Source organism: Bufo bufo, chromosome 9 (assembly GCF_905171765.1).
Source record: "Bufo bufo chromosome 9, aBufBuf1.1, whole genome shotgun sequence".
NCBI classification, from domain to species: Eukaryota; Metazoa; Chordata; class Amphibia; order Anura; family Bufonidae; genus Bufo; species Bufo bufo.
Genome location: NC_053397.1, coordinates 84706014 through 84732816, shown reverse-complemented (window position 1 = coordinate 84732816; position 26803 = coordinate 84706014). Strand labels below are relative to the sequence as shown.

At 43.5% G+C, this 26803-nt stretch overlaps 1 protein-coding gene across 1 annotated transcript in view; it reads right to left on the bottom strand.

The window, feature by feature from the left end:
• The window catches only part of CRB1 (crumbs cell polarity complex component 1), a 148653-nt gene that overhangs the window by 31144 nt on the left and 90706 nt on the right, over positions 1–26803 (bottom strand). Inside the window, exons 12-16 of the mRNA XM_040408758.1 lie at positions 22780–22942; positions 14318–15218; positions 14127–14171; positions 11333–11461; positions 9584–9710 (exon numbers count right to left, since the gene is read on the bottom strand). Of these exons, the coding sequence (XP_040264692.1) occupies positions 9584–9710; positions 11333–11461; positions 14127–14171; positions 14318–15218; positions 22780–22942 (1365 nt within the window). The remainder of the gene's footprint in view (positions 1–9583; positions 9711–11332; positions 11462–14126; positions 14172–14317; positions 15219–22779; positions 22943–26803) is intronic.

The following is a 26803-nucleotide window of genomic DNA, read 5'->3' as shown; positions in this document are numbered from 1 at the left end:
GGATAGAGGAGGAGAGGGCCATGTCTCCCCAGAGTGCAGAGCCGACACTAAAAGATTTCTTCAGGGCAGTTACTTGGTGTGGAGTGACCCTGACAGCATTACAGCAGCAAATGGGGTCCCTGAAGCAAGAGTTCACCTTTATTCGCCATGATCTGCAGAAAGTTAAAGAAAGAATGGTGGAGGTGGAGGGTTGTGTCAGTGAGGTGGAAGATAAGCTACCCCCTCTAACCAGGGCATCCCGCACCCATGAACAACAAAGCTCAGCATTGATAGCCAAGACGGATGATCTGGAGAACCGTCTTAGACGCAACAATGTACTTCTTCTGGGGATTCCTGAAAAAGTTTAGGGACAAGACCCTACGTCTTACTTTGAAACATGACTTAAAGACGTCTTTGGCACTGGGGTGCTTTCCCCATTATATGCAGTGGAACGGACGCACCGAGTCCCCACCAGACCTCTGCCGCCGGGAGCACCCCCATGACCTGTTCGGATTAAATTACTTCACTACAGAGACAGGGATGCCATTTTGAGGGCTGCCAGAAACCGCCCTGAAATCACCATCAACGGGCAAACAATTGCATTTTTTAAGGACTTTTCTTCCGAAGTCCAAAAGAAACGGAGCCAGTTCCTGGATGTCAAGCGGCGACTTCGTTCCCTGCAAGTATCCTATTCTATGATGTACCCAGCACGTCTGCAGGTGGCTGCTCTGGGATCTGTTCATTTCTTCAATGCACTGAAATATGCGGCCACATGGATCGATCAGCATGAATGTCGGCTGCGACAGGAGGAGTGATTATGGCCGTCCGTCTATCTCAAGTTTGTACCCTTGGTTGCTAATGAGCGACCTATTGGAAAGATATCCCTCTACTGTTCTACTACTGAACTGCCCATGGAGCGCAAGTATCCTTTTATGGTGGGGGACAATCTCGCTCAGCTGAAGTGGAGAGTTTGAAACGTTGCTTAGATGTCCGGTTCCATGGAGGACTTGTGCCTCGGCCTGTTAGATGATGCAATGCAGGCACAATTTTTTGGTTCTGGTTTTTGTTTCTGGTACTCTTTTTTTCTGGGGATCTTCTCTACCATGTCTGTATTGATGCTCTGTATCTGTGATATCATGCCTGTCTGTTGGTACGATACCGCCACTGTATCACCAGTACCTACAATGCTCCTATTACGTTATATTATCATCTGGGTCATGTTTCTGATGTTCAAGTATGGCTAATGTATTTAATATTTTGAGCTGGAATGTGAGCGACATGGGTGACCCGTCAAAGCGATTTGCCGTGATGGATTATCTGCTCCTGTAATTCCCTGCTATTATATGTTTGCAAGAAGCCCATTTTAGAAAGGAGGGGGCACAGGTATTTCATAGGTCATGGGTGAGTCATACATTCCACTAAGCGGTCTCTAGCTATTCCCGTGGGGTTAGCGTCCTGGTCCATAAATCAATTCCCTTCCAGGTCCAGTCATCCAGTATTGGCCCTGGCGGCCGCTCTATCTGCATGCACTGTACCATCTTCACGCAGGAGTACCTGCTAATATCACTATATATACCTCCACCTTATAGCAGTGTGGCGTTGAGAGGCACCGTGACATTTATTAATAGTAACCCTGATATACCAGTCATCATGGTGAGAGATTTCAATAATACTATTCATCCCTACTGGGATAGATATGGGGGGGGGGGGCACAGGCGGATGCTGATGGCCCTGTTTCAGCCTTTGGCAAATTGTTGGAGGAGCTGGCCCTGATGGATTTGTGGTGTATCCGACAGATTGCACGAGGCCTTATCACGTATTGATCTGGCACTGGGATCTGAGTTGGTGTGCAGACAGGTGGTGGAGGTGAAGTACTTGACTAGGGCTTTGTCTGACCATTCCCCTTTGTTTTTGCGTCTGTCCGCCGCACACGTGGTTCCCGTCTCTCAGCCACTGTGGACGTTTAACTCTTTTTGGTTACAGGAAATCGACTGTTCCTACAGTAGTTCTACTATATAGGAGTATTTTAAGCTGAATGTAGGCTCAGCCGCAAGCGGGGTGGTATGGGACGCCATGAAGGCTTGCTTAAAAGGAGTGCTTATTCAGGGGATTAGTAGAGCCAAACTTAAAAGCCGACAATTTGGAGAATTTTTGAGGGACCAAGTTGGGGTGACGGAGGCGAACTTTGTGGAGAAGGGCGATCAGTTGTCTTTATCTGTCTGGAAGGAGGCTCAGGATGCATATAACTCGCATGTTGTGGAACTTGCCCACACAAAGCAATCCTTCCAGCGACAGAAGTATTATGATGAGGGGGAGAAGGCGGGCCACCTACTAGCCCTTGTGGCTAGGGCAAAGTCCACGTCGGCATATGTTACCGCTTTACAGGGGGTGGATGGGACGGAAATTGTGGATAGCCAGGCCATAGTGTCTGTATTTAGCTCCTTTTATGCTGATTTGTATCAGTCACGTCTAGGTTGTAATAGGGAAGATATATCATCATATCTACATGGGGTATCCTTGCCTAGGCTGTCAGATTCAGATAGAGCGTACCTAGATGGTCCGTTACAGTTGCTGGAAATTGAAGAGGCGGTGTCTTCCATGGCAAATAATAAATCACTGGGTACTGATGGGGTGCCGGTAGAAATTTATAAGAAGTTTGGAGATATCTTACTGCCCCAGTTGTTGAAGGTTTTCCAGGAGGCCTCAGAAACGGGGACGCTTCCGGCATCCATGCAGGAGGCTATTATAGTTGTTCTCCCTAAGCCGGGTAAAAATCCTCTCCTCCCGGATTCATACCGACCCATATCATTGTTACCCACAGACATAAAGATACTGGCTAAGGTGCTGGCTATGCGCCTCTTGAAAGTTGTCTCTTCACTAGTACATATGGATCAGTCTGGATTCTTGCCAGATAGGTCCACGGCGATTAACATCAGAAGCCTATATCTAAATATGCAGATTCCGGTGGACAACCCAGGGAATAGAGTAATCTCTTCCCTGGATACCGCTAAGGCCTCTTTCACACGGGCGTTGCAGGAAAATGTGCGGGTGCGTTGCGGGAACACGCGCAATTTTTCCGCGCGAGTGCAAAACATTGTAATGCGTTTTGCACTCGCGTGAGAAAAATCGTGCATGTTTGGTACCCAAACCCGAACTTCTTCACAGAAGTTCGGGCTTGGGATCAGTGTTCTGTAGATTGTATTATTTTCCCTTATAACATGGTTATAAGGGAAAATAATAGCATTCTGAATGCAGAATGCATACAAAAATAGCGCTGGAGGGGTTAAAAAAAATAATAATAATTTAACTCACTTTAATCCACTTGATTGCGGAGCCGGCATCTCCTTCTGTCTTCATCTTAGCTGTGTGGAGGAACAGGACCTGTGGTGACGTCACTCCGGTCATCACATGATCCATCACATGATCTTTTACCATGGTGATGGATCATGTGATGACCATGTGATGACCGGAGTGACGTCACCACAGGTCCTGTTGCTCCACACAGCTAAGATGAAGACAGAAGGAGATGCCGGGCTGCGCGATCAAGTGGATTAAGGTGAGTTAAATTATTTTTATTTATTTTTTAACCCCTCCACCGCTATTTTAGTATGTATTATGTAATCAGAATGCTATTATTTTCCCTTATAACCATGTTATAAGGGGAAATAATAATGATCGGGTCTCCATCCCGATCGTCTCCTAGCAACCGTGCTTGAAAATCGCACCGCATCTGCACTTGCTTGCGGATGCTTGCGATTTTCACGCAATCCCATTCATTTCTATGGGGCCTGCGTTACGTGAAAAACGCACAAAGAGGAGCATGCTGCGATTTTCACGCAACGCACAAGTGATGCGTGAAAATCACCGCTCGTGTGCACAGCCCCATAGAAATGAATGGGTCAGGCTTCAGTGCAGGTGCAATGCGTTCAACTCACGCATCGCATCCGCGCGGAATACTCGCCCGTGTTAAAGGGGCCTAAGGCATTCTTTTAATAGTATCTTTTTATTTATTAATTTAGCAAAAAACATAACAAACACGCCTAAGGCATTTGATAGTATTGAGTGGGACTTTCTATGGGAGGTACTGGAGAGGTTTGGCTTGGGGGATAGTTTCATAGCATGGGTGCAGCTCTTATATGGTAGGCCTACAGGGGAATCAGGCAGGGATGCCCTTTGTCTCTGTTACTGTTTGCCCTCGCCATCGTGCCATTGGCGGCTATTGTTAGGAGGCATGATGGGATTGTAGGGTTTAACCAAGGCAGGTCACAGGAGAAAATTGCATTATATGTGGATAATGCCTTGCTGTTCTTGTCCGAGGCTAGGGAGTCCCTAGCAGAGATTATGGATGTGATCAGTGTTTTTGGGCGCTGCTCTGGTTTGGTTGTTAATTGGAGCAAATCGTCCCTCCTTCCTATAGATAATGTAGATAACTCTGTGATCTATGCTCAGTCAGGACTGCAGGTGGTGAGTGAATTTAAGTATTTGGGGGTGGTGGCGGCGTCTAGGAAACTCACGGAATATGAGAAGCTGAATTTATCCCCCCTCATAGGCAGATTCAAACAGAAAATGCATGTATGGTCAAAGCTGCCGCTGTCAGTGGTAGGACGGATTCATCTTATTAAGATGATCTGGATGCCACAGCTACTTTATCTACTACAAAATTCGCCCATATGGTTGCCTCTCAGGGAGCTCATATGGAAGGGGAGCTCCCCTTCCATATGAGCTCCCTGAGAGGCAACCATATGGGGGAATTATGTAGGCAGGGTTGCGGCTGGAGACACTGCAAAGATGTAAAAGTGAGGGGGGGTTGGCTCTTCCGAATCCATGGGTGTATTTCTTAGCCGCCCAACTTCAACATATGAGGGACTGGGAAAGGGAGGAGGGAGATACCCAAAGTAGGTTACTGAAAGGATTCTTGGTGGTACCAAACTTATACGAAGCGTTAAAGGCAGATAAGTTGAAAATGTCAGGTTTGGCATTCCCTACGTTGCGTCTCTTGCATAAGACATGGTGGAAAGTGAGGGACCTACAGGGCATAAAGAGCATCACGCAGTATACTTCAATATGGGACACTCCATGGTTGCCGCATCTGGGCTCCCTACAGGGTATGGGGGGTTGGCATCATAAGTGCATTATCAGAGTTCACCAACTCTTTGATAATAATGTTCTCAAAACTTATGAGCAACTTCAGGCGGAAACTGTCTGTTTACTGTCCTCGGACTCTTATAGGTATTTACAGCTGCGCCATGCCTTCCGGGTGTCACGGCCTCGGTGTTGTGCGCGTGACACGTTGCCGTGCATGCCGTTGAACACATTGATGTCGGCTTGTATGTGCTTTTCTCCCCTTCTCTTGGTTCCCCCTTCCTGTCTGGCGCTGGAGGGGTTAACTACCTTGCTGGGTGTGGTCACTAGGTGCTTCTTATACCTGTTGCTTATGGCCAAGAGTCAGTTGTACTCCAGCCTTGGTGTGTGCTGGAGTTATGCTCCTTGTCTGGATGTTCCATCTTTCTGTGTGAAGACCACCTAGTGGGACATCGATGTCTCCAGCAATGTCTTCCTTATGTCTCCTCCATTTTTCCTACCTTACCTGTTGTTTTGTTTGGTGTGGGTATATGTTCAGGGGTTGTTGTACATCTAGTTGTTGTTCCGTGTCTGGTCAGTGTTTGGTGTATTCTGTCCGGCATGGATGCTAGATGTTTTTGCGCGCTGTGCTGCATCTCATTAACTCTCTATACGAAGTTACATTGGATGTGACCCCATTTGTTTGTGTATTGGGATATGTAGAGAATCTGCCAATTACTGAACGCAGAAAGATAGCGGTGGCCAGAATGTTATATATGGCTTGCAAGCTGATTGCCAAGCATTGGTTAGATGTGTAGTCCTAGTAGAACCGAATATATAGCCAAGATAAACTGGCTAATCAATTTGGAACGAGGGGTTTATAGGAAAAGGGGTGCTATGACCATATTTGAGAAACTATAGACTCCTTGGATGGATGCCCCAGGGCTGGCATCCAGGGAACTCTAGAGATGCCGTCTGGGACTAGTGTGAGGAGTACTAATGCCTGATGTGTGTAGCTTTATCCGTGATTGGCGGTCTCTTTCAGGATTTAGGGAATGTGTCTCCACTATTTAATAAGGGGAAGTTGTGTCTCATGACAAAATTTAATTTTACCCACAGGATCAAAGATTCAACGCAGTATTGTTGAGAGTGCTGTAGGAAAGGAGCATGTATTTATCATAAAGACATGATGGTGGGGTCAGGTGGTGAGGAATGTGGAGGATGGAAAGCATCATCAAGATGTTATGAGCGTGGAGGGTATGGGGGTGTTGGGGTTTTGTGTTTGTAAAATTTAAAATATGTTAATAAAAAATTACTTAATTTAAAATGGATGCAAAATGAGTGGAACTGAGCATAACAGATGCTTGTTTTTTTTGTCTGTTTTCTTGCTTACTGATCAGAAGAATGGAAAATGAAATGGAGATGTGTACCTAGCCTTAGTTTAATAACTATTTGGGAGGTGACAGGCTCCCATCAAACTATGTGTTAAACTGCACCTTCATAGAACAGGGGCTTTGCTCTTTAGTATATCCTGAAAACCATCTGCACGGTGTGTATGTTCCCCTGAAAATGCCCATGGTCAGTAAGACCTACTGAACCCAATCAGTAGTAACATCTTGAATATTGTACATTGTAAATGCAGACACTGAATAGTACTTATCCCCAGAAGTAAGGAGACGAGAGCTGTGATGCTGACTGCCATTTGGACACAGGTATGCACGTTCATTTATATGTACATGTGGGATGCCATATTGTGGTTGTGCTATAAATGGAGCATTGTAAGGGCTGTATTATTATGTAAGGGCTCATGCACCTGGCACAGTGTCCCTTTGGGCACACTCTGTGTGTTGCCATATGATGCCCCAAGAGACACCGTATTCTACACTAGACCAAAGCTTCTATGGTAGAAGACCTCCATAATATGACATGTCATGAACCATGCCAATGGATTGGGTATGGTTTAGCAGAGCAGCAGCTATGTGGTAAGAACTTTGTGACCATTAGAAACTGGTTGCTAATTCAGTGTTCGCTGTGAAAAGCAACATGGTAACCTGAAAAATCCCAAGACCATTAACAATGAATGATTGGTTGTACTGCATTAACGTAATAACACCTCGGCTTGCATGGGGACATGGTTCTCACTGCATGGTGGCAGTACCCTCACTGTAACTGTAATCAGTCATACTCCTCTGTACATCACATAATCATGGGAGATTTTTATCAACTGGAAGGAAGCAATGGAGGTCTCCGTTGAGTGACTGCTAGCAGAGACTTTGACAATTGTGGGGAACTTCAGTAATACAGAAAACACATTTGCTAAACAATACATCCTATAAAGAATGAACTTTCTTTGCAGAAGCAACAGCTGATGATCTATAGAGATGATGGAGATGATGATGACGATGGCAAAGAAAAGAATGAGAAAAGATGTGAAACATTCAATGGTAACATTGAGAATAGAGTTTAATATACAGAGAATACATAACAGAAATATCACAATAACGATACAAACATATAGTACAAAAAGCTGTGAAAACACAGTGACGTGAAGACAATCTTTTGAGAAGAAAACACTCACGTCTTGAGCTAGTCTCTAAATCTATTGAAGTTATTTTACGTTTTAGGTCATTGACATTTGGTATGCGGCATTATGGTTAGTTTTGTATTTCACTGGTAAGAGAGCTACTAATCTTATTTCAGAAATCTGAGATGGCTTAAAGGGTTACTGAGTTTTGGTATATATTGTGCTCTCTCTCCTCACTGCAGGAGATAGAATTGAGATGGGCCCATAAACTTCTATTGATCTCATCTCCTGCAGCGAGGAGAGAGAGAGCAATGTGCACCCGCTTCTTTCTTCTCGATCTAGCAATTAGAGGAGTTCTTAAATCTTGGACCCACACTGATTAAAACTTTTGATATGTCTCTAAGATAATTCCAAAGTTTACGAAAACTCAGTTACCCTTTAAAGGAGTTGTCCAGGATTGTACATTTTTTTTTACTAAAGACAATGATTTAAAATAAATTCATCTCACCTGGTAAATCCCGGCAACTCCAGAGCCACTGCTCCTGCGGTCCCTGCTGGCAGGAGCGGATTGGACATAAACCTTACAGGGAAATTTCCAGGGGGCTACCTGAGCCCTCCTTACGACCGGCCATTGGAAGTTTTTGGGGATGTATTTTGTGCTGCTGGCAGTATTTTGTGATGTACTGTTGTATTTGGCTCTGTAGAGGTGGTATAATGTGCCACAATATGGTATTGCTGGCCCTGCCTACTTGTGTTGGCCCTGCCTTCCATCAATTTGGACCCGACTACAAAACGGGACCACTTTTGGTATTTTTTCCAGGGCCTCTTTAAGATCCCAGTCCGCCCCTGGCTGCTGGTCTTGTCGGCTTGCAGAGATGATGTGCAGTACATACACAGGTGACTGCTGCAGTCAATCAGCAGCCTCTGCAGTGATGCCTGTACAGGACTGCTGAGACCAGGGATTGGATGTAGTGATCATGTCTGCATGAATGGCACATCAGGACTACATAACAAGCCTTAAAAATCCTGGACACTGTACACTAAATTCAACAGTCTTTTAGTAACTACATCACTGTCAGATGTTCATTCTATATGTCAGCATTATCATAACCCCTTCTTAATAAATATGCCCCTAATTGACATACCAAATAGTCACATTTAATTTGGTTATGGCCTATACACCAGTGATTATTAGCACACTGGATGTATAAGTCAAGCACTGGAAGTGTTCTCATTTTCCAGGGATTCAGGTTATTTATGTTGCAGACCGTGGGCCCATTTAGTGCTTATTACATATAACCCTACTGGCTAAAAGCAAAATGCCCCTGTACATTAACAGAACATATTAACATTAATTGTAGTATTATAGGGCTTTTCCCTGAAAGACGCTGATGTCCTAAAGATATCTGACCAGCCGATGTATGACTGCTGGGACGCCTAACAGAACACAGGTACTGTACATGGTCATGCATGGTGACTCTCAATTAAGTGTGTATGGGCGATATGGAAACGACTGTATCAATATGCTGTAAATTGTAGGATGACCATCAGTTCCCGCTCCTGCAGATGCTGTTGTTCGGCATATACTAGATAAGGCTACTCCCACACTTGCGGCAGCAGGGTCCGGCAGGCTGTTCCGGCAGGGGAACAGCCTGCCGGATCCGTGCTAACCCTAGCCCAGGTGCCGCCGGAAATCCGGCAAGCATGCCGAGAGGCAGCCGGGCAAAAAATGCAGTGTGCTGCATTATAGTGAATGGGGCTGGAGCGGCCTTCTGGTGGCACGGTGGGCTAGCGTTAGCACGGATCCGGCAGCTGTTCCCCCGCCGGATCCTGAATGATATGTGGATCAGAATAGACTTCTAGCTTCATTTGACTGGACACCACCACCTGTTAGTCCTCATAGTCCTGCTCCCCCCACTCCACTGCTGGTTCATCATCCATGCGCAGGATCAGGTAGGATAATAATTGGAACAGATTTTGCCACAATAGCATAGACACATAGAATGACAGATCGCTTACATCAATCTCGCAGATATCCCCAGCAAAGTTCATATCACAAATACAATGGAAGCGATTGGGCATGTTCTGGCAGACGCCCCCATTCAGACAGGGGTTTGATTCACACTCATTAATGTCAGTCTCACACCTGAAATGCCAGAAAGCAGTATAACAGTTTATGACATAATTGCAGCCCAAGGAGTTTAAAGTTCTATATTCTGCACATCATTTTTTTTTTTTACATGGTGCCATAATACAATTCCTAATGATCCTATATCGATCAACCAAAACATTGTGTAGATCCACCTTGTGGAACAAAACAGCTTTAATCTGCCAAAGCATGGGTTCTACAAAACCACTGAAGGCATTCTGTGGTATCTGGCCCCAAAACATTAGCAGCAGATCCTTTAAAGGAGTTGTCAGCAGTATTACATTTTTTATATATAGCTCACAGTGGGTTAGAAAAGAAGCAATATTCACCCTCACCAATTCCCTGATGATGTCATTCCAACACTTACTAGGTTCCCACTGCTCTGCTCTTAGACACAAAGGACCACTGGACAACCCTTCTTATAAGTTGCAAAGTGGGACCTCCATGGACTAAGCTTTTCTTTTTAGATAGAGTTCTTGGGAATTTGGAGACCAAGTGATCACCTTGAACCCTTTCTCATGTTCCTCAAACTATTCCTGAACAATTTTTTCAGTGCACCAGCATGCATTATCCTGCTGAATGAAATTGCTGCCAGTAGTAGAACTATTGCCGTGAAGTAATCTGCAGGTACAGCATTCAGGTAGCTGCTGCGTGTCAGAGTAACATCTACATGAATGGCTCAAGGTTTAACTGTAAAACAGTGACCAGAGCATCACACTGTCTCTAACAACTTGCTTTGTTCTCATATTTTATCTGGATGTGATCTCCCCTCAGACAAGCAACACATCCGGCCATGCACATAATGTAAAAGGAAGTGCTATTTTTTTAGACCAGGTCACCTTCTTCCATTAGTCCATGGGCTATTTCAAATGAGCACTTGCCGTTGGAGGTACAAGTTAGTGACAGTGGTCAGCATGGGCACTCTGACCAGTTTGAGGCTATGCAGCCCCATAAGAGGATAGATGCAATGCACAGTGTGTTCTGAAACCTTTCTATCCATAGCCAGAGATGGCCTTTTTCACAATTTATGCCATATTAGCCCTTCTGTGGGATCAGACCAGATGGGCTAGCCTTTGTTCTCCATGTGCATTATTGAGCCTTCAGAGCCCATGACCTTGTTGCTGGTTCATCATCAGTTGTCGTTCCTTGGACCACATTTGGTAGGCGCTAACCATGGAATACCAGAAAACCGTACTAGACCTGCTACTTTTGAGATGTTCTGAGCCAGTAGACTAGCCATCACAGTTTGGCTATGTCAACCAGATCCTCACACTTTTCAATCTATCCTGCTTCCAACTTCAAGAACTGACTAATATGCCCTACCTCTTGACAGTTTTCATTGTAATGGGATAATCAACAGTATTCACAGTTTTAATGTTATGGCTGATCAGCATGTAATAATACACCAATGTAATAACACTTTATTGCTGTATTCAGGGTGTTCCCCTAGACCTATTCCAGAGATCCACCACCTCCATGGTTTTAACCAGGGACATGCCTCAGGCTAGTTGTCAGGGAACGCCCTTTCACTCTCTGGGTTAATTACAATACACTATAAGGAGGTGCTAATCTGATATATGCATATAATTCATATTGTAGGTGGCTACGATGTGACTTACCTCTCTCCCACAAATCCAGGTTGACAAGAACATCCTAGCACTCCTTTCTCCTGAGTGCAGTTGCTGTAGTTGTAACAGGTTATGTTTTTCTTTTCATCCCCACAGAAAATGGAAGGCATTACATGAAACCTGCAATAATCAGAAAAAGAGACTATGCAGAATGTAGGAATGGATACAATACAGAGTACTGAACACACACTGAACAGTTGTAGATGCTTAGGGCTACATGGTAGCTTGTCCCATACAACAGGCGCAGGAGCAAGTAGCACTATGCATGGTTCACACAACTCAGGTTGGCCAACCTTATTTTCTAAAAATCAACTACCTTATTGTCGGAAAGGAAACGTTCCTTCCCGACAATCAGCTTCTCGTTTAATGGAGGTGAAGCGCTGCATTTAGATGCAGAGATCACCTCCGCAGTTTAAAGACGAGTGATCGCTGCTGCTATCACCTGTTCCCATACAAAATCATTGTTCCTGGGCAGCAGAGTGCTGTCTACACAGTACAATCTGCTGCCCAGAAATGATGATTGAGGTGACTGCATTTTGCTTAGTCATCGGGTGATCTGCAGCACAGTTAGATGGGCAGATTATCGTCAACGGCCTGAACATCCCACTGTGTAAACCGATCTTTCCTATGTAGGCAATGCAAATCTGTAAAAGTAAATTACTTGATGTGCCCATGCACAACAGATGAATGTTGACTGAACCCATCAATTTCAGCAGGATCTCTTGATCATCAACTGTACATGGGAGTGTCCTGATTCTACCCCAATCGCAGATATTGGGGGAAAGAAGGATTGAGCAAGTTGGTTAGTCACCATGCCAGATGTGTTGTTTTCACAGGAGATCAACCACTGCCAAAGGTGCGTGACAGCGACTTATTGCTTTCTGACCATTAAGAACACATGTACAATTGAACCAGCTTGGTGTGCATATTTATGAAGAGGTCTGGAAGAATAGTGCTCCTGCATGCCCAACAGATGTGGGGATGCATCCGATTGGCCCAGAGTGATGAGACCAGCACTGGCATCACACCAGAAAGACCCTCCCCACTTAGTCCGTATGGAGATAGGGACTATGCAGATGGTTGGAAAACAAATACATGGCTGCAGTCTATTTAATTAATGTCTACAGCTCCATGAGGAGTGATTGTGATTTAAGGTATGCTCAGGGTGCCTTCACAAGCAGCAGATTTTCTGCAGAAAATTCCACGACTGAAAATCAGTTCCATTCACCTTAATGAGGCTTGCATAAATCTATATGCTTTCTTCCCTATTTAAATGAATGGAACTGATTTTCAGCCGTGGAATTTTCTGCCACAAAATCTGCCGCATGTGAAGGAACCCATAAAGCAAATCCCCACAGAACACACCTGTGGAAGAAAGTTTTTGATAAACTTACCGTTCCAAAGTTGCATGGATCAGCCTTCTGGGAATCCGCTCACACAATGCTCCTCTTCTGAGAATCCTACTACAGATTTCCAGCCCAGGCACAGGACATCACTTCTGCTTTGGATGGAGCTACAACTAGTCCTCACCCTTGTGCATGTGAGGTGAATTCAGGAGTTTGCACATGCGACAGGGAGAGGAATAGTTCTGGCCCGTCTCTAGTGGAAATTATGTTCCATCCATAAGCCTGGCCAGAAATGTGACGTCAGTGGAAACTGGATTTTCAGAAGAGGAGCGTCATCTAACAGGGTTCCTGGGAGACCAATCCACACAACTTTCTCTTACAGACATGTTATGTGTAATTAAGGTGGCTTTGTGGGAGCCACTGGGTCCTGGGAACCTCTTTTATGTTCGGTATGCTTTCATACAATTGTACTACTGAACATAAAGTTCTTCCTCATAATTTATAAAAATAATTTTTGTTTTAATCGAAGTTAATAATATTTATTTGGCTGAAGTCATGGGAAGGAAGTTAATCTATTTTGTCAAGGTGATCCCCTAGACTGCTGGTTGACAAGTCAGTAACATTTTATTAAAAAATACATGATTTTGAATAAACTGTAGTATATATGCAGTCACGTGATCATCTGGAATATTTCTTCAGTGTTGTTACTAGAAACTACCTCCCCAGTCAGCTGTTTGAGAAGGCACCGACACTCACAGTAGCATCACTGCCTTCTTTCGCGGCTGTGCTTTGTGTTGAAACTCAATCCCATTCACTTCAAAGGGGCTGAGCTGCAACTAGACCATGTGACCAATAAACATGATGTCACATTGCGTAGGCAAAGCTGTGAGAAGGCCGTGGTGCTACTGTGAGTGCCTGTGAATTTTCAAACAGCTGATCGGTGGTCTCCAGCTGTAAAACCCCACCGATCAGATACTGATGACCTATCCAGAGGATAGGTCATCAGTAGAAAAGTCCTGGAAAACCTCTTTAAGAGGAGATACATATGTCTCTCAGCTAATATAGCCAAGCTACAAATACAATAAGTAGGATTTTAAAGATGAAGCTTTGTCAAATAGCTATTTACAACTGGGGAAGGATTAGTAAAACATGGCCGCCTTCTTCTAGATAACCAGCTACACCTGTCCATAGGTTGTGCCTTGTTTTGCTCCTTGGCTTCATTTGAATACTAAAATTAAAAAATAGAACCATGGATTGCACATAGCAACACCATATACAACCTTTGGACAGGTCTTTGTTATATATTTTTCTCTGAACCCCTTTAGGTTACGGGAATAACAGACACATGTGCAGAGTGTTGCAGCAGTAAAGCTAAAGGGTTTATGAAGCTAATGGAGCTAAGGCACATACGCACATTGTGTGGAGATGATGATACATACATTCTTACCAAACTCCGAGCGGATTTTTCAGATTCTGAGGACAAACTGTGAAGGACATAAGAATGAAGGTGCAGGTATGTTATTACACACAGATGGATGGACTCCACAACCTGCGACTATGCACAACACGTAACACAATGGACACCACATACTCTCTGAATACAAGGTCATGAGATTGGCTCAGTTCTCACCTGCAGTGCTGCCGAGTGACATTAGCTGGACAGAGGCAAAAGTACCCATCTGCTCCCGCCATGCAGGTGGCACCTCTAGCACACAGATGACCATGACAGCTAATAAAGTCACAATTAGGTCCAGTGTAACCTGTCTCACACTCACATGTGTAACCGTCAGCTTCAATAGTACAGTTGCCATGTGCACAGGGGTTAGGCAGGCACTCTGTGGTTTGATTTTCACAGATGTCTCCACTTCTTCCTTTAGGACAAGTGCAGACTGGGTGGGTGAAGACATCACGGCAACTGCCTCCAAACAAACATGGGTTAGAGGCACAGGGATCAGACACTAGGCATCTGATGTCAACAATCTCAGGAGAGGTTTTTACAAATTGCTCTACTTGTGGTTTAACCATCATGTAATCTGTATCTGCAAAGTATGGTAAGTGTATTCCTTCAATGAGAACTGTGCCAAGACATCCGGTAAAGTTTCTCTCCATTCTGTCAATGTCTACACCCAAGTAAATATCCGTACCCTCCTTGAGAAAGTTCAGGTTTCCTGTCGCAAGTGAACTGGTTGTTTTCTCTGGCTTTCCATCGATTTCCATCTGCCATGTTGAGGACTGGGATCTAGGAGCTGTCATTGATAAGGTGACAGTATGCCACTGGCTGTCCCCCACTGATTCCTTACTAGATAGACGCACTGGATTGAGGTCATTCCCGCTTTGCAGTTGAAAATGTAGAAATTTGTTCTGGATGTTAACCCTAATGATTTCGGGTTCTCGTTGGGCATGCAGGAGCACAGATTCAGAGTTTATGGTGCGGAAGCCGATGGTTAGGTTGGTGAGGTCCCTCATTATTTTCCCATTACTTCTAAAAGTGATGGTTTGTCCTTTGCCACTGAAGAGTGCATTGGAAATACCTGTTATACCAAATAAAAACAGGAAAACAAGAAGTTATTGTATTCTGAAGGACTTATTATAGACTAGCTTCAGGTCATACTCACATGTTGTCCCTTTAACTGTACATTATCAAAATGCCAGATTTGTACTATATTAGTTTTGTGTGAATAAAGACTGGAGGGACAAACATAGATAGTAGTCGTAACAAGCAGACCCACAAAAACTACTGTATATAACGCTAAGATTTTTTTTTTGTATTCTTTATTTTTGAGTTTTCAAAAATAGACAAATTAACATATTCCATGTGCCAGAATCACTAACACACCAGCAATTCCCTCTCTTTTCTGTCTGAAGGAAACTGGTGCAACTTGTATAATGTAATAAAAGAAAAAAAGGGGAAGGTTATTCCAATCTTTTAGGGATAGTGAAATTGTATAACTTGTATAACTCATACTCAATGCTTCTTTAATTATTTTGCAAGTTAGCTCTCTTTCCAAAAAGAATATAAAACTGAGCCTCTAATGCCACAAGATGTAAGGTAGCTATCCTATTAATCAATGCTTGACCTTTTAAACAGGCCTTGAGACATAATTAAGGATTATAGCTAAGCCAGTATCTCATCTGCAGACAGCTGTTTCGGGGTGATTGCCCTTTATCAGCGCAGAAAGGAGAGAACTGGCTTAAAGTCTATGTACAACATCAGAGGCAATTTTTTTTTAATGATTGCATGTTACTCATTTTTGGCTGAAAATATTTTTTTTTATTTGCCTTTATTAAAAATATTGAACTGTTCTGTCACAAAGGGTTAACAGTTTTTCTAGCCGTGTGACTGGTACTTTTACTTTCACTTTGTGCCAGTCATCTAATAAACCTTATATCTAAACTACTGAGAGGTAATAAACACTTATTAAGTCACACTCTTATCAGTAAGATAAGAACTGAGCTATAATGAGTGTTTATAAGGTCGGAGAGCAAAGAAAATGAGTCCCTCAACTTCTGGTCTGATTGGAAAAAAAAAAAGGAAAATCCACAGGCTACTAGAGCATGTCAGCTCTGTACAAAAAAAGGACTTCATATTTTTAATAAAGACCAATTAAAAAAATTATTTTTATATTTTTAGCTCAAAATGAGTACAATGCAACAATAATAAAAAAAATCCCTCAAAAGATGTACAAATGTAACGCTCCAGAATGGCATTACCAATTCTGCACCTCGCTACTGTCTTTATTGGTTAACCTCATGTCATCATGTGTATTTATGTCAGGTCCTAAACACTGTGCATTTCTAATGTTGGTAACTGTTCTTGTTCATGTAATTTACCTGGTTCATCAGAAGGTGTCAGCAAGCATGGCAGAGCTACATTAATAGAGAGTGGAACCCTTCTTTCCATTCTACCACCCCCCATCTGTGGTGTGGTGGGCATGTCCCACTTGCTGCAGGGAGGGTGGAGTTCTAGTTAGTCAGTTCTAGTTTACCCTCTGCCAAGGGAGGGTGTGCAGAAGGTGCAAGTCACTGCTGGACGTGCCTTGCCCAAGCCAGCTAGAGCACCTTCAGCTCTTCTGGATGTGGAGGCCACCGCTTGGAGCCTCTAAAGCCAGGAGGAGTTTGCCCTGGACAAATCTAGAGTCAGACTACAGACAGAAGTTCCAGCAGACAGTTAAAACAAAGTTATTCAGTCAGCCTGTCAACACAGCAGAGCCAGAGAGCACCAGATGTAGCAGTTGAGTTGAGTTTGTTCGCCTGACAGAGTTAATGCTAAAGCCTGCTGGGAACTAAGACAAAGAATAAATATCCAGCTGAATTAATAAATAATTTATGAAGGGGTCATAAAGTACAGAAAGTTCCAGCAGAGTTGACCCTTTAAAACGTAACTTTTACTGATTTAATCAAATAAAATAAAACCACCTTTGTGATTCACCAGTGAAAGAAATTGTGAAACAAACGATATACAGATATAAATACTGTTTACACGGGATAGCCAACCAGCAATCTGGTTATGGAGGTATGGTGTACAGAAGGCAGTATACAGGGGAGTATGAAGATGTCTAACCTGTCCCTATTCTCACCCTGAATCACTGCTCAGCCCAGGGACGTCCCCTGATGGTGGAGACTCCCCGTCCTCGTTCCTGGACTGACTGCCCTACGTATACCCTCCTCTCAATAACCCTCCTCTAATATCTGGCTGTCCCGCATAAATAACGGACATTAACTGTGTCACAGCCAAACGATGCCTGTGTAGATCACAGCCCACATAGATGAAACACTGATATAGAAGTGCAGAGGAAAAGATAAATCCTACAGCACCATAATGAGAAGCCTGAAGGGAATATTTTGATGACACTATGTTCCCAGGCTATTTCTCAACAATACCCCGACGCGTTTCCCCTCTTATTAGGTTCATCAGGGGGTCAGAAGACAGTCATGGGTAAACCGTTACATAAGTAGATAGTCAAAAGATATACTCATGATACATGTGGAGGACATAGGATCGGATACGCAGATGCTGATGTATATGTGGGACCAAACGGACCATTAGATAAATCCCACCTGTAAATAAAAGTTAGAGAAATATCAAAATAGGCCCTCTTGTAAGGTTACTGGTATTTCAACCCAAAAGGGGGTCACTTACTTATATTCATGGTCCGCCAAATTGGTCAAAAGCCCATTTAGATGAGGCCATATTATCCAAGGACTGAAAAAACATATAGTATAAAATTCCATGTCAAAGTCCAGATAAGTCAGTCAAAAGCAGACCAAACGGTCCCCACTTACATTTCTCTGGCGTTCCGACAGCTTCCTATGTCTCCAGATGGATACACAAACCGAAATGCCTACCTCTCTAAATACCCCCTCCTCAGCTGATTTGAATCTGGCGCTTTCAGAACGCCAACCACGTCACTTCCGGTTTCCTGAGGTCCCTGTTTGCCTCACTTCCGGTCTATGGACCGCACGTGTACCGCACTTCCGCCCAATGGAACGCAGCCGGACGTCACATCCGGTTCCACGATACTGCCGGCTGATAGTCTATTCTGGCCAGCAATAAGCCGCGCCTCCACCAGTAATTGGATCGCAAACAACAATGGTATCCGATCCCGTGGAACGCATCACCCTAAACACTCAGGTACAAAGTTCAAAAGAGATTCCATCTATGTTATCAATTGATGGAGGATTATCCGGTGATGAGATTAATATGATATATATCAATACTGCATATAATAAGTGTGTTGCAGTCTTTTTATGAACAGGTTAGATGGAATATGTGCTCAGCGTGCTCTCCCTGAACACGGATGAGCCTACTCGGTGAAGATATAAATCAGGATAAAGAGACTAGGATACCTTTAGTATCCTAATATTAAATTTTAAGCGTTATTCATCAAATATACGCTTAGTGGTGCCTTTTATCTTGGGCATGTACTGCAAGTGAAATATTGTGTAACATCCCTTTTTTTCTATCAAGCTATGGCTCTTACCGACCTCCCCCCCCCCTATATGCTCCATTATCCTCAATATATAATCAATTTAATGCCATCTGCGCTGATCCAGCTGAATATGAGTCACTCGTTTCTATAGGTTACTCCCTAATAACAATGTCGCTCTGTGGATATATTAGACTGCAACACACTTATTATATGCAGTATTGATATATATCATATTAATCTCATCACCGGATAATCATCCATCAATTGATAACATAGATGGAATCTCTTTTGAACTTTGTACCTGAGTGTTTAGGGTGATGCGTTCCACGGGATCGGATACCATTGTTGTTTGCGATCCAATTACTGGTGGAGGCGCGGCTTATTGCTGGCCAGAATAGACTATCAGCCGGCAGTATCGTGGAACCGGATGTGACGTCCGGCTGCGTTCCATTGGGCGGAAGTGCGGTACACGTGCGGTCCATAGACCGGAAGTGAGGCAAACAGGGACCTCAGGAAACCGGAAGTGACGTGGTTGGCGTTCTGAAAGCACCAGATTCAAATCAGCTGAGGAGGGGGTATTTAGAGAGGTAGGCATTTCGGTTTGTGTATCCATCTGGAGACATAGGAAGCTGTCGGAACGCCAGAGAAATGTAAGTGGGGACCGTTTGGTCTGCTTTTGACTGACTTATCTGGACTTTGACATGGAATTTTATACTATATGTTTTTTCAGTCCTTGGATAATATGGCCTCATCTAAATGGGCTTTTGACCAATTTGGCGGACCATGAATATAAGTAAGTGACCCCCTTTTGGGTTGAAATACCAGTAACCTTACAAGAGGGCCTATTTTGATATTTCTCTAACTTTTATTTACAGGTGGGATTTATCTAATGGTCCGTTTGGTCCCACATATACATCAGCATCTGCGTATCCGATCCTATGTCCTCCACATGTATCATGAGTATATCTTTTGACTATCTACTTATGTAACGGTTTACCCATGACTGTCTTCTGACCCCCTGATGAACCTAATAAGAGGGGAAACGCGTCGGGGTATTGTTGAGAAATAGCCTGGGAACATAGTGTCATCAAAATATTCCCTTCAGGCTTCTCATTATGGTGCTGTAGGATTTATCTTTTCCTCTGCACTTCTATATCAGTGTTTCATCTATGTGGGCTGTGATCTACACAGGCATCGTTTGGCTGTGACACAGTTAATGTCCGTTATTTATGCGGGACAGCCAGATATCGCTTATTGAGAGGAGGGTATACGTAGGGCAGTCAGTCCAGGAACGAGGACGGGGAGTCTCCACCATCAGGGGACGTCCCTGGGCTGAGCAGTGATTCAGGGTGAGAATGGGACAGGTTAGACATCTTCATACTCCCCTGTATACTGCCTTCTGTACACCATACCTCCATAACCAGATTGCTGGTTGGCTATCCCGTGTGAACTAAGACAAAGCCTGAAACTGTTGAAGAAAACGTTTATGCAAAGTAAAGCTGCTATTGAACTTCATCACAAGGTCTGGACTCAATTTATTTCATCATCCCCTTCATAAACAACCCCCCTTTCATTGCTTCGGGGCCAACACCTGGGGTCCAGCGTATTCAGGTAGGAGCACCGTGACACATGCATTAACATTAAGGGACATTTAGGACACCCTACACCACTCTGGCATGCCTACACCTGGGTACCATCTACTGTATCACTAAAAGGGGTCCTGTGCCCTTGTTGCTTCATTGCAACTGGCATCACGAAACAAGTACTAGTACTCTTAAAGGGCCCTGGGGAGGTGCTCGCTGCACATAAAATTTAACTGGATGAGAGGCCTTTGTCAGGATTTGGGGCAGTACTACTTCTTATGGAGAGCGGAAACACAGAAATGAAGTGGCAATTCTGGAGGAGCTGCTCAGCCCCTGACACTGTGGCGTGTCTTTTATTGGGGGAGCAGCCCGACCGCATGTGGACCGCAATAATCGACTAACCCCAGCAAAATATGCATACAATGGAGGATGTCGACGCGGTCCACATGCACCACAAGAAGCAAACTACACAGAATGTAGCAAATAAACATATGAAACACAGAGAGGAAATGCACCAAACAGAAATGCTACTGACTATACTGGGAAGTCATAAATGCAGGTATTAAAAGCTGAGACTTTCGCCAGTATGTTCCACATGCGGTCGGGCTGCTCCCCCAATAAAAGACACGCCACAGTGTCAGGGGCTGAGCGGCTTCTCCAGAATTGCCACTTCATTTCTGTGTTTCTGTCTTGTTAGATTTGAGTGTGTTCAAACACTCTGTTGCACCTGGTAACCTCCATCACATGGTCTGGCATAGGTGTGGCTCACAGCCTGGCCTCATTCACATTGTACTACCACAGTATTCATGCTGGGCCTTTGTGTGGAAGCTTGGCTGTGAGCTGAATTATATCACCCCCAGACCGTGTTCACACCATAGTTAGAGTAGCGGCTAGGACCCTTTGCCATGCTGAGTGACCGTGACGTGGTGCATTGATGGGCTCCGATATTTTCCTGACTGGAACATATTGGCGAAAGTCTCAGCTTTTAATACCTGCATTTATGACTTCCCAGTATAGTCAGTAGCATTTCTGTTTGGTGCATTTCCTCTCTGTGTTTCATATGTTTATTTGCTACATTCTGTGTAGTTTGCTTCTTGTGGTGCATGTGGACCGCGTCGACATCCTCCATTGTATGCATATTTTGCTGGGGTTAGTCGATTATTGCGGTCCACATGCGGTCGGGCTGCTCCCCCAATAAAAGACACGCCACAGTGTCAGGGGCTGAGCAGCTCCTCCAGAATTGCCACTTCATTTCTGTGTTTCTGTCTTGTTAGATTTGAGTGTGTTCAAACACTCTGTTGCACCTGGTAACCTCCATCACATGGTCTGGCATAGGTGTGGCTCACAGCCTGGCCTCATTCACATTGTACTACCACAGTATTCATGCTGGGCCTTTGTGTGGAAGCTTGGCTGTGAGCTGAATTATATCACCCCCAGACCGTGTTCACACCATAGTTAGAGTAGCGGCTAGGACCCTTTGCCATGCTGAGTGACCGTGACGTGGTGCATTGATGGGCTCCGATATTTTCCTGACTGGAACATATTGGCGAAAGTCTCAGCTTTTAATACCTGCATTTATGACTTCCCAGTATAGTCAGTAGCATTTCTGTTTGGTGCATTTCCTCTCTGTGTTTAATATTCTTATGGAGAGCACCTAGTAAACATAAGGAGTCTGTCACGAGGGTGTCAAGAGCCACGCCTGACTCCGTTATACCCGGGGTCAGGAAGTCGCAGCGGGTGGCTGCGCGCTCGATGTACAAAGACAGTGCTGTTTCGTAATGGTAGCTTTCTGGGTTTGCCTTGCAACCCTTTTTGGCTCACTCAGGGATCCGTAGCTTCTCCTCCTCAGCTGTTTCTTGTCCAGCAATCCCAACCTCCTTATATTCCCATCTCCCACTTCTCTGGTTGCCAGATATAGAGCTTCCTGCCTGGACTTCTATACTGACCCACTGGAGCTGTGTAGCTGTGTTCCCTGGTTGTTGTTGCAGAACATTACCCTCCGGATCCCTGTTGGGCCTTGGTGGTCTGTTGTTGTCGCCCACCTGGGATTATATGTTTGTCTGTATTGTCTGTCCTCTCCTTGGTGTTTTCCTCTTAGTGTCAGTGGTGCGGACTAGTGATCTCACCGCCCCGTTCACTACTCAGGGCTCATCCTAGGGAAAGCCAGGGTTTAGGCACGTGATCGGCGTACGGGTGAGGAACCCGTCTAGGGACGTCAGGGCAGTCAGGTGCCAGCCGCAAGGTGAGTCAGGGGCTCTCAGGGCAATCACCCTTAAACAGCTGTCTGCAGATAACGTCCTGGCTTAGCTTTTATTCTAAATTATGTCTGAAGTTCTATTTAAAAGGCCCAGCATTGCCTTATAGAATGGCTACCTTACATCTGGTGGCAGTAGAGACTCAGTTTCCTTTTTGGAGAAAGGGCGAATTTGCATACCTTTTTCCTAGAGGAGCATTGGCTGGCCTACAAGTCTCCTCGCACCTATTAGGCACTCTCCATAAGGAGAAATCGTACCCCCTGAATTATTTTGAGAATTAAGTACTAGATAATTTGTGTTTATGTACAAAAACGTTGTACTTACATTCATATCCTCCAGGTACAGGCTGGCAGACAGACCCAGAAGGACACTGAGTGAGCTGGCACCACATAAGGCCTTCACATGCCTTTCCTGATGTATTTGAAGAACATGAGCAATCATGGCCCTCTGTACCACTACAAATACTTCCATTCTGACAAAGTCTGGGCTAAGGCAACAAGAGATAGGTGGTTACAATAAGTATTCATGTCATGTATACACATTAGAGATTAGCACATTCATTTCTACAATGACTCTGAAAAATGATAATCACTCCAATTCGTTACAAATCTCAAACCTAGCTAAATGATTCTACAGTGACATGTTAGTTTGGAGGTGTTTTCAGGAACTAACTACTTACAGCCTGTCTTGGGGATTAAAGTTTGATCACTGGGGTCCAAATGGTATACATTGTTCCCAGATTTAAAGAGGAATTGTAAGCTCCTCTGACATGTCTATTTTAGTAAATAGAAATATCAAGGCTAATGTGAAAATCTAAAAAATACCTTTATTATATCACATAGATGGGTAAGGGTACAAGTGTGCCCATATAAAAATGTATTGCTTTATAGCTATAACAAATAGAAAAACTCCCACTACAGGAAAGATACCATATAGTATATAGATACATACAGTACAGACCAAAAGTTTGGACACACCTTCTCATTCAAAGAGTTTTCTTTATTTTCATGACTATGAAAATTGTAGATTCACACTCAAGGCATCAAAACTATGAATTAACACATGTGGAATTATATACAAAACAAACAAGTGTGAAACAACAGAAAATATGTCATATTCTAGGTTCTTCAAAATAGCCACCTTTTGCTTTGATTACTGCTTTGCACACTCTTGCCATTCTCTTGATGAGCTTCAAGAGGTAGTCCCCTGAAATGGTTTTCACTTCACAGGTGTGCCCTGTCAGGTTTAATAAGTGGGATTTTGTGCCTTATAAATGGGGTTGGGACCATCAGTGGCGTTGAGGAGAAGTCAGGTGGATACACAGCTGATAGTCCTACTGAATAGACTGTTAGAATTTGTATTATGGCAAGAAAAAAGCAGCTAAGTAAAGAAAAACGAGTGGCCATCATTACTTTAAGAAATGAAGGTCAGTCAGTCAGCCGAAAAATTGGGAAAACTTTGAAAGTAAGGGCTATTTGACCATGAAGGAGAGTGATGGGGTGCTGCGCCAGATGACCTGGCCTCTACAGTCACCGGACCTGAACCCAATCGAGATGGTTTGGGGTGAGTTGGACCGCAGAGTGAAGGCAAAAGGGCCAACAAGTGCTAAGCATCTCTGGGAACTCCTTCAAGACTGTGGGAAGACCATTTTAGGGGACTACCTCTTGAAGCTCATCAAGAGAATGCCAAGAGTGTGCAAAGCAGTAATCAAAGCAAAAGGTGGCTACTTTGAAGAACCTAGAATATGACATATTTTCAGTTGTTTCACACTTGTTTGTTATGTTTATAATTCCACATGTGTTAATTCATAGTTTTGATGCCTTCATAGTCATGAAAATAAAGAAAACTCTTTGAATGAGAAGGTGTGTCCAAACTTTTGGTCTGTACTGTATATATAATGGGGAGCTCGCGGGATGGTGAACTATCCCTGTATCGCCCTAGATATTCCTTAGCCCAGGGTTGCCCCCTGATGGTGGAGGTTTCCTGTCCCCGTACCTAAGACAGACTGATATACCCCTATTATAAGCCTACAAAAATAGGTAATATTAAAACAGTGGTATCAGAATAATAACAAAAAATATTGGAGCAATATGAGCTCCTAGATGTATAGATAAAGCTAATCAATCCACAAAATGGTATAATGACCCCGATGCGTTTCACCTTTAAATAAAGGTTCATCAGGGGCTAATACAGAAGTAAACATAAAACAAGGTAGGGAACAAGAGATAGATAAATAAACCGATGTCAAATGATAATACTTAGCTCCCGGACACATGAGTGGGACAAGATAGTCCCCACGAATCAAATGAGACAGCCTGAAGATAACGGCCTAGAAAGTAGATAAAAAGTATATTGACCATATAGCTAACACAAGATAAGTAAGATAATACAATGATCCAGGTTAGATTACTCACTATTACTGGGGAGCCCACACAAAATACGTCCGGTGGATGCAGAGCTATGCAGCTAATGGCTCAGACGCCAGCGCCTAAAACCCACATGGAACTTCCGGACGCTATGGAAGTTACTTCCGGTGTCGTGGAACGTACCTTGGAACGCATCAGGTGTATAATCTATTGGGTACCCTGTTCTATATTTTCTAATTATCTTCTTTACATCTTAACATCCATCTATGGCTCCCCTTTTCATGCACTGATGGTTTAAAACAACTCGTTTTCTTCTGGCATTTTTTCCGGCGCTTCTGTATGATAGATAGATGCGCTCCATGATGCGTCTCACGTGCAGGAAGTCACCTGATGCGTTCCAAGGTGCGTTCCAAGGTGCGTTCCACCGCACCGGAAGTAACTTCCATAGCGTCCGGAAGTTCCATGTGGGTTTTAAGTGCCGGCATCTGAGCCATTAGCTGCATAGCTCTGCATCGATCGGACGTATTTTGTGTGGGCTCCCCAGTAATAGTGAGTAATCTAACCTGGATCATTGTATTATCTTACTTATCTTGTGTTAGCTATATGGTCATTATACTTTTTATCTACTTTCTAGGCCGTTATCTTCAGGCTGTCTCATTTGATCTGTGGGGACTATCCTGTAACACTCATGTGTCCGGGAGCTAAGTATTATCATTTGACATCGGTTTATTTTTCTATCTCTTGATCCCTACCTTGTTTTATGTTTACTTCTGTATTAGCCCCCGATGAACCTTTATTTAAAGGTGAAACGCGTCGGGTTCATTATACCATTTTGTGGATTGATTAGCTTTAGCTATACATCTAGGAGCTCATATTGCTCCAATATTTTTGTGTGTTATTATTCTGATACCACTGTTTTAATATTACCTATTTTTGTAGGGTTATAATAGGGGTATATCAGTCTTAGGTACGGGGACAGGAAACCTCCACCATCAGGGGGCAACCCTGGGCTAAGGAATATCTAGAGCGATATAGGGATAGTTCACCATCCCCCGACCTCCCCATTATATATATATATATATGTATCTATATACTATATGGTATCTTTCCTGTAGTGGGAGTTTTTCTTTTTGTTGTAGCTATACAGCAATATGTTTTTATATGGGCACACTTGTACCCTTACTTATCTATGTGATATAATAAAGGTATTTTTTAGATTTTCACGTTAGCCTTGATATTTCTTACTTAATTTTCTACGTGATTCACCATCTATCTGGATGTATCCAAATTTTTTATTTTCTTTATATTTTAGTAAATACTTTTCATGAAATAACAATTTTGGTGCATATTTTCTTAGGACTTTATATTGTTGCGTTATTCTTCTTTGAAAATAATAAATAAATTCACAACTGGGTGTTGCAAGTTAGGGATGTGTTCCCACACAGTCTGACAATGTACAGTACAGTCGTGGCTAAAAGTTTTGAGAATTACCTAAATATTGGAAATTGGAAAAGTTGCTGCTTAAGTTTTTATAATAGCAATTTGCATATACTCCAGAATGTTATGAAGAGTGATCAGATGAATTGCATAGTCCTTCTTTGGCATAAAAATTAACTTAATCCCAAAAAAACCTTTCCACTGCATTTCATTGCTGTCATTAAAGGACCTGCTGAGATCATTTCAGTAATCGTCTTGTTAACTCAGGTGAGAATGTTGACGAGCACAAGGCTGGAGATCATTATGTCAGGCTGATTGGGTTAAAATGGCAGACTTGACATGTTAAAAGGAGGGTGATGCTTGAAATCATTGTTCTTCCATTGTTAACCATGGTGACCTACAAAGAAACGCGTGCAGCCATCATTGCGTTGCATAAAAATGGCTTCACAGGCAAGGATGTTGTGGCTACTAAGATTGCACCTCAATCAACAATTTATAGGATCATCAAGAACTTCAAAGAAAGAGGTTCAATTCTTGTTAAGAAG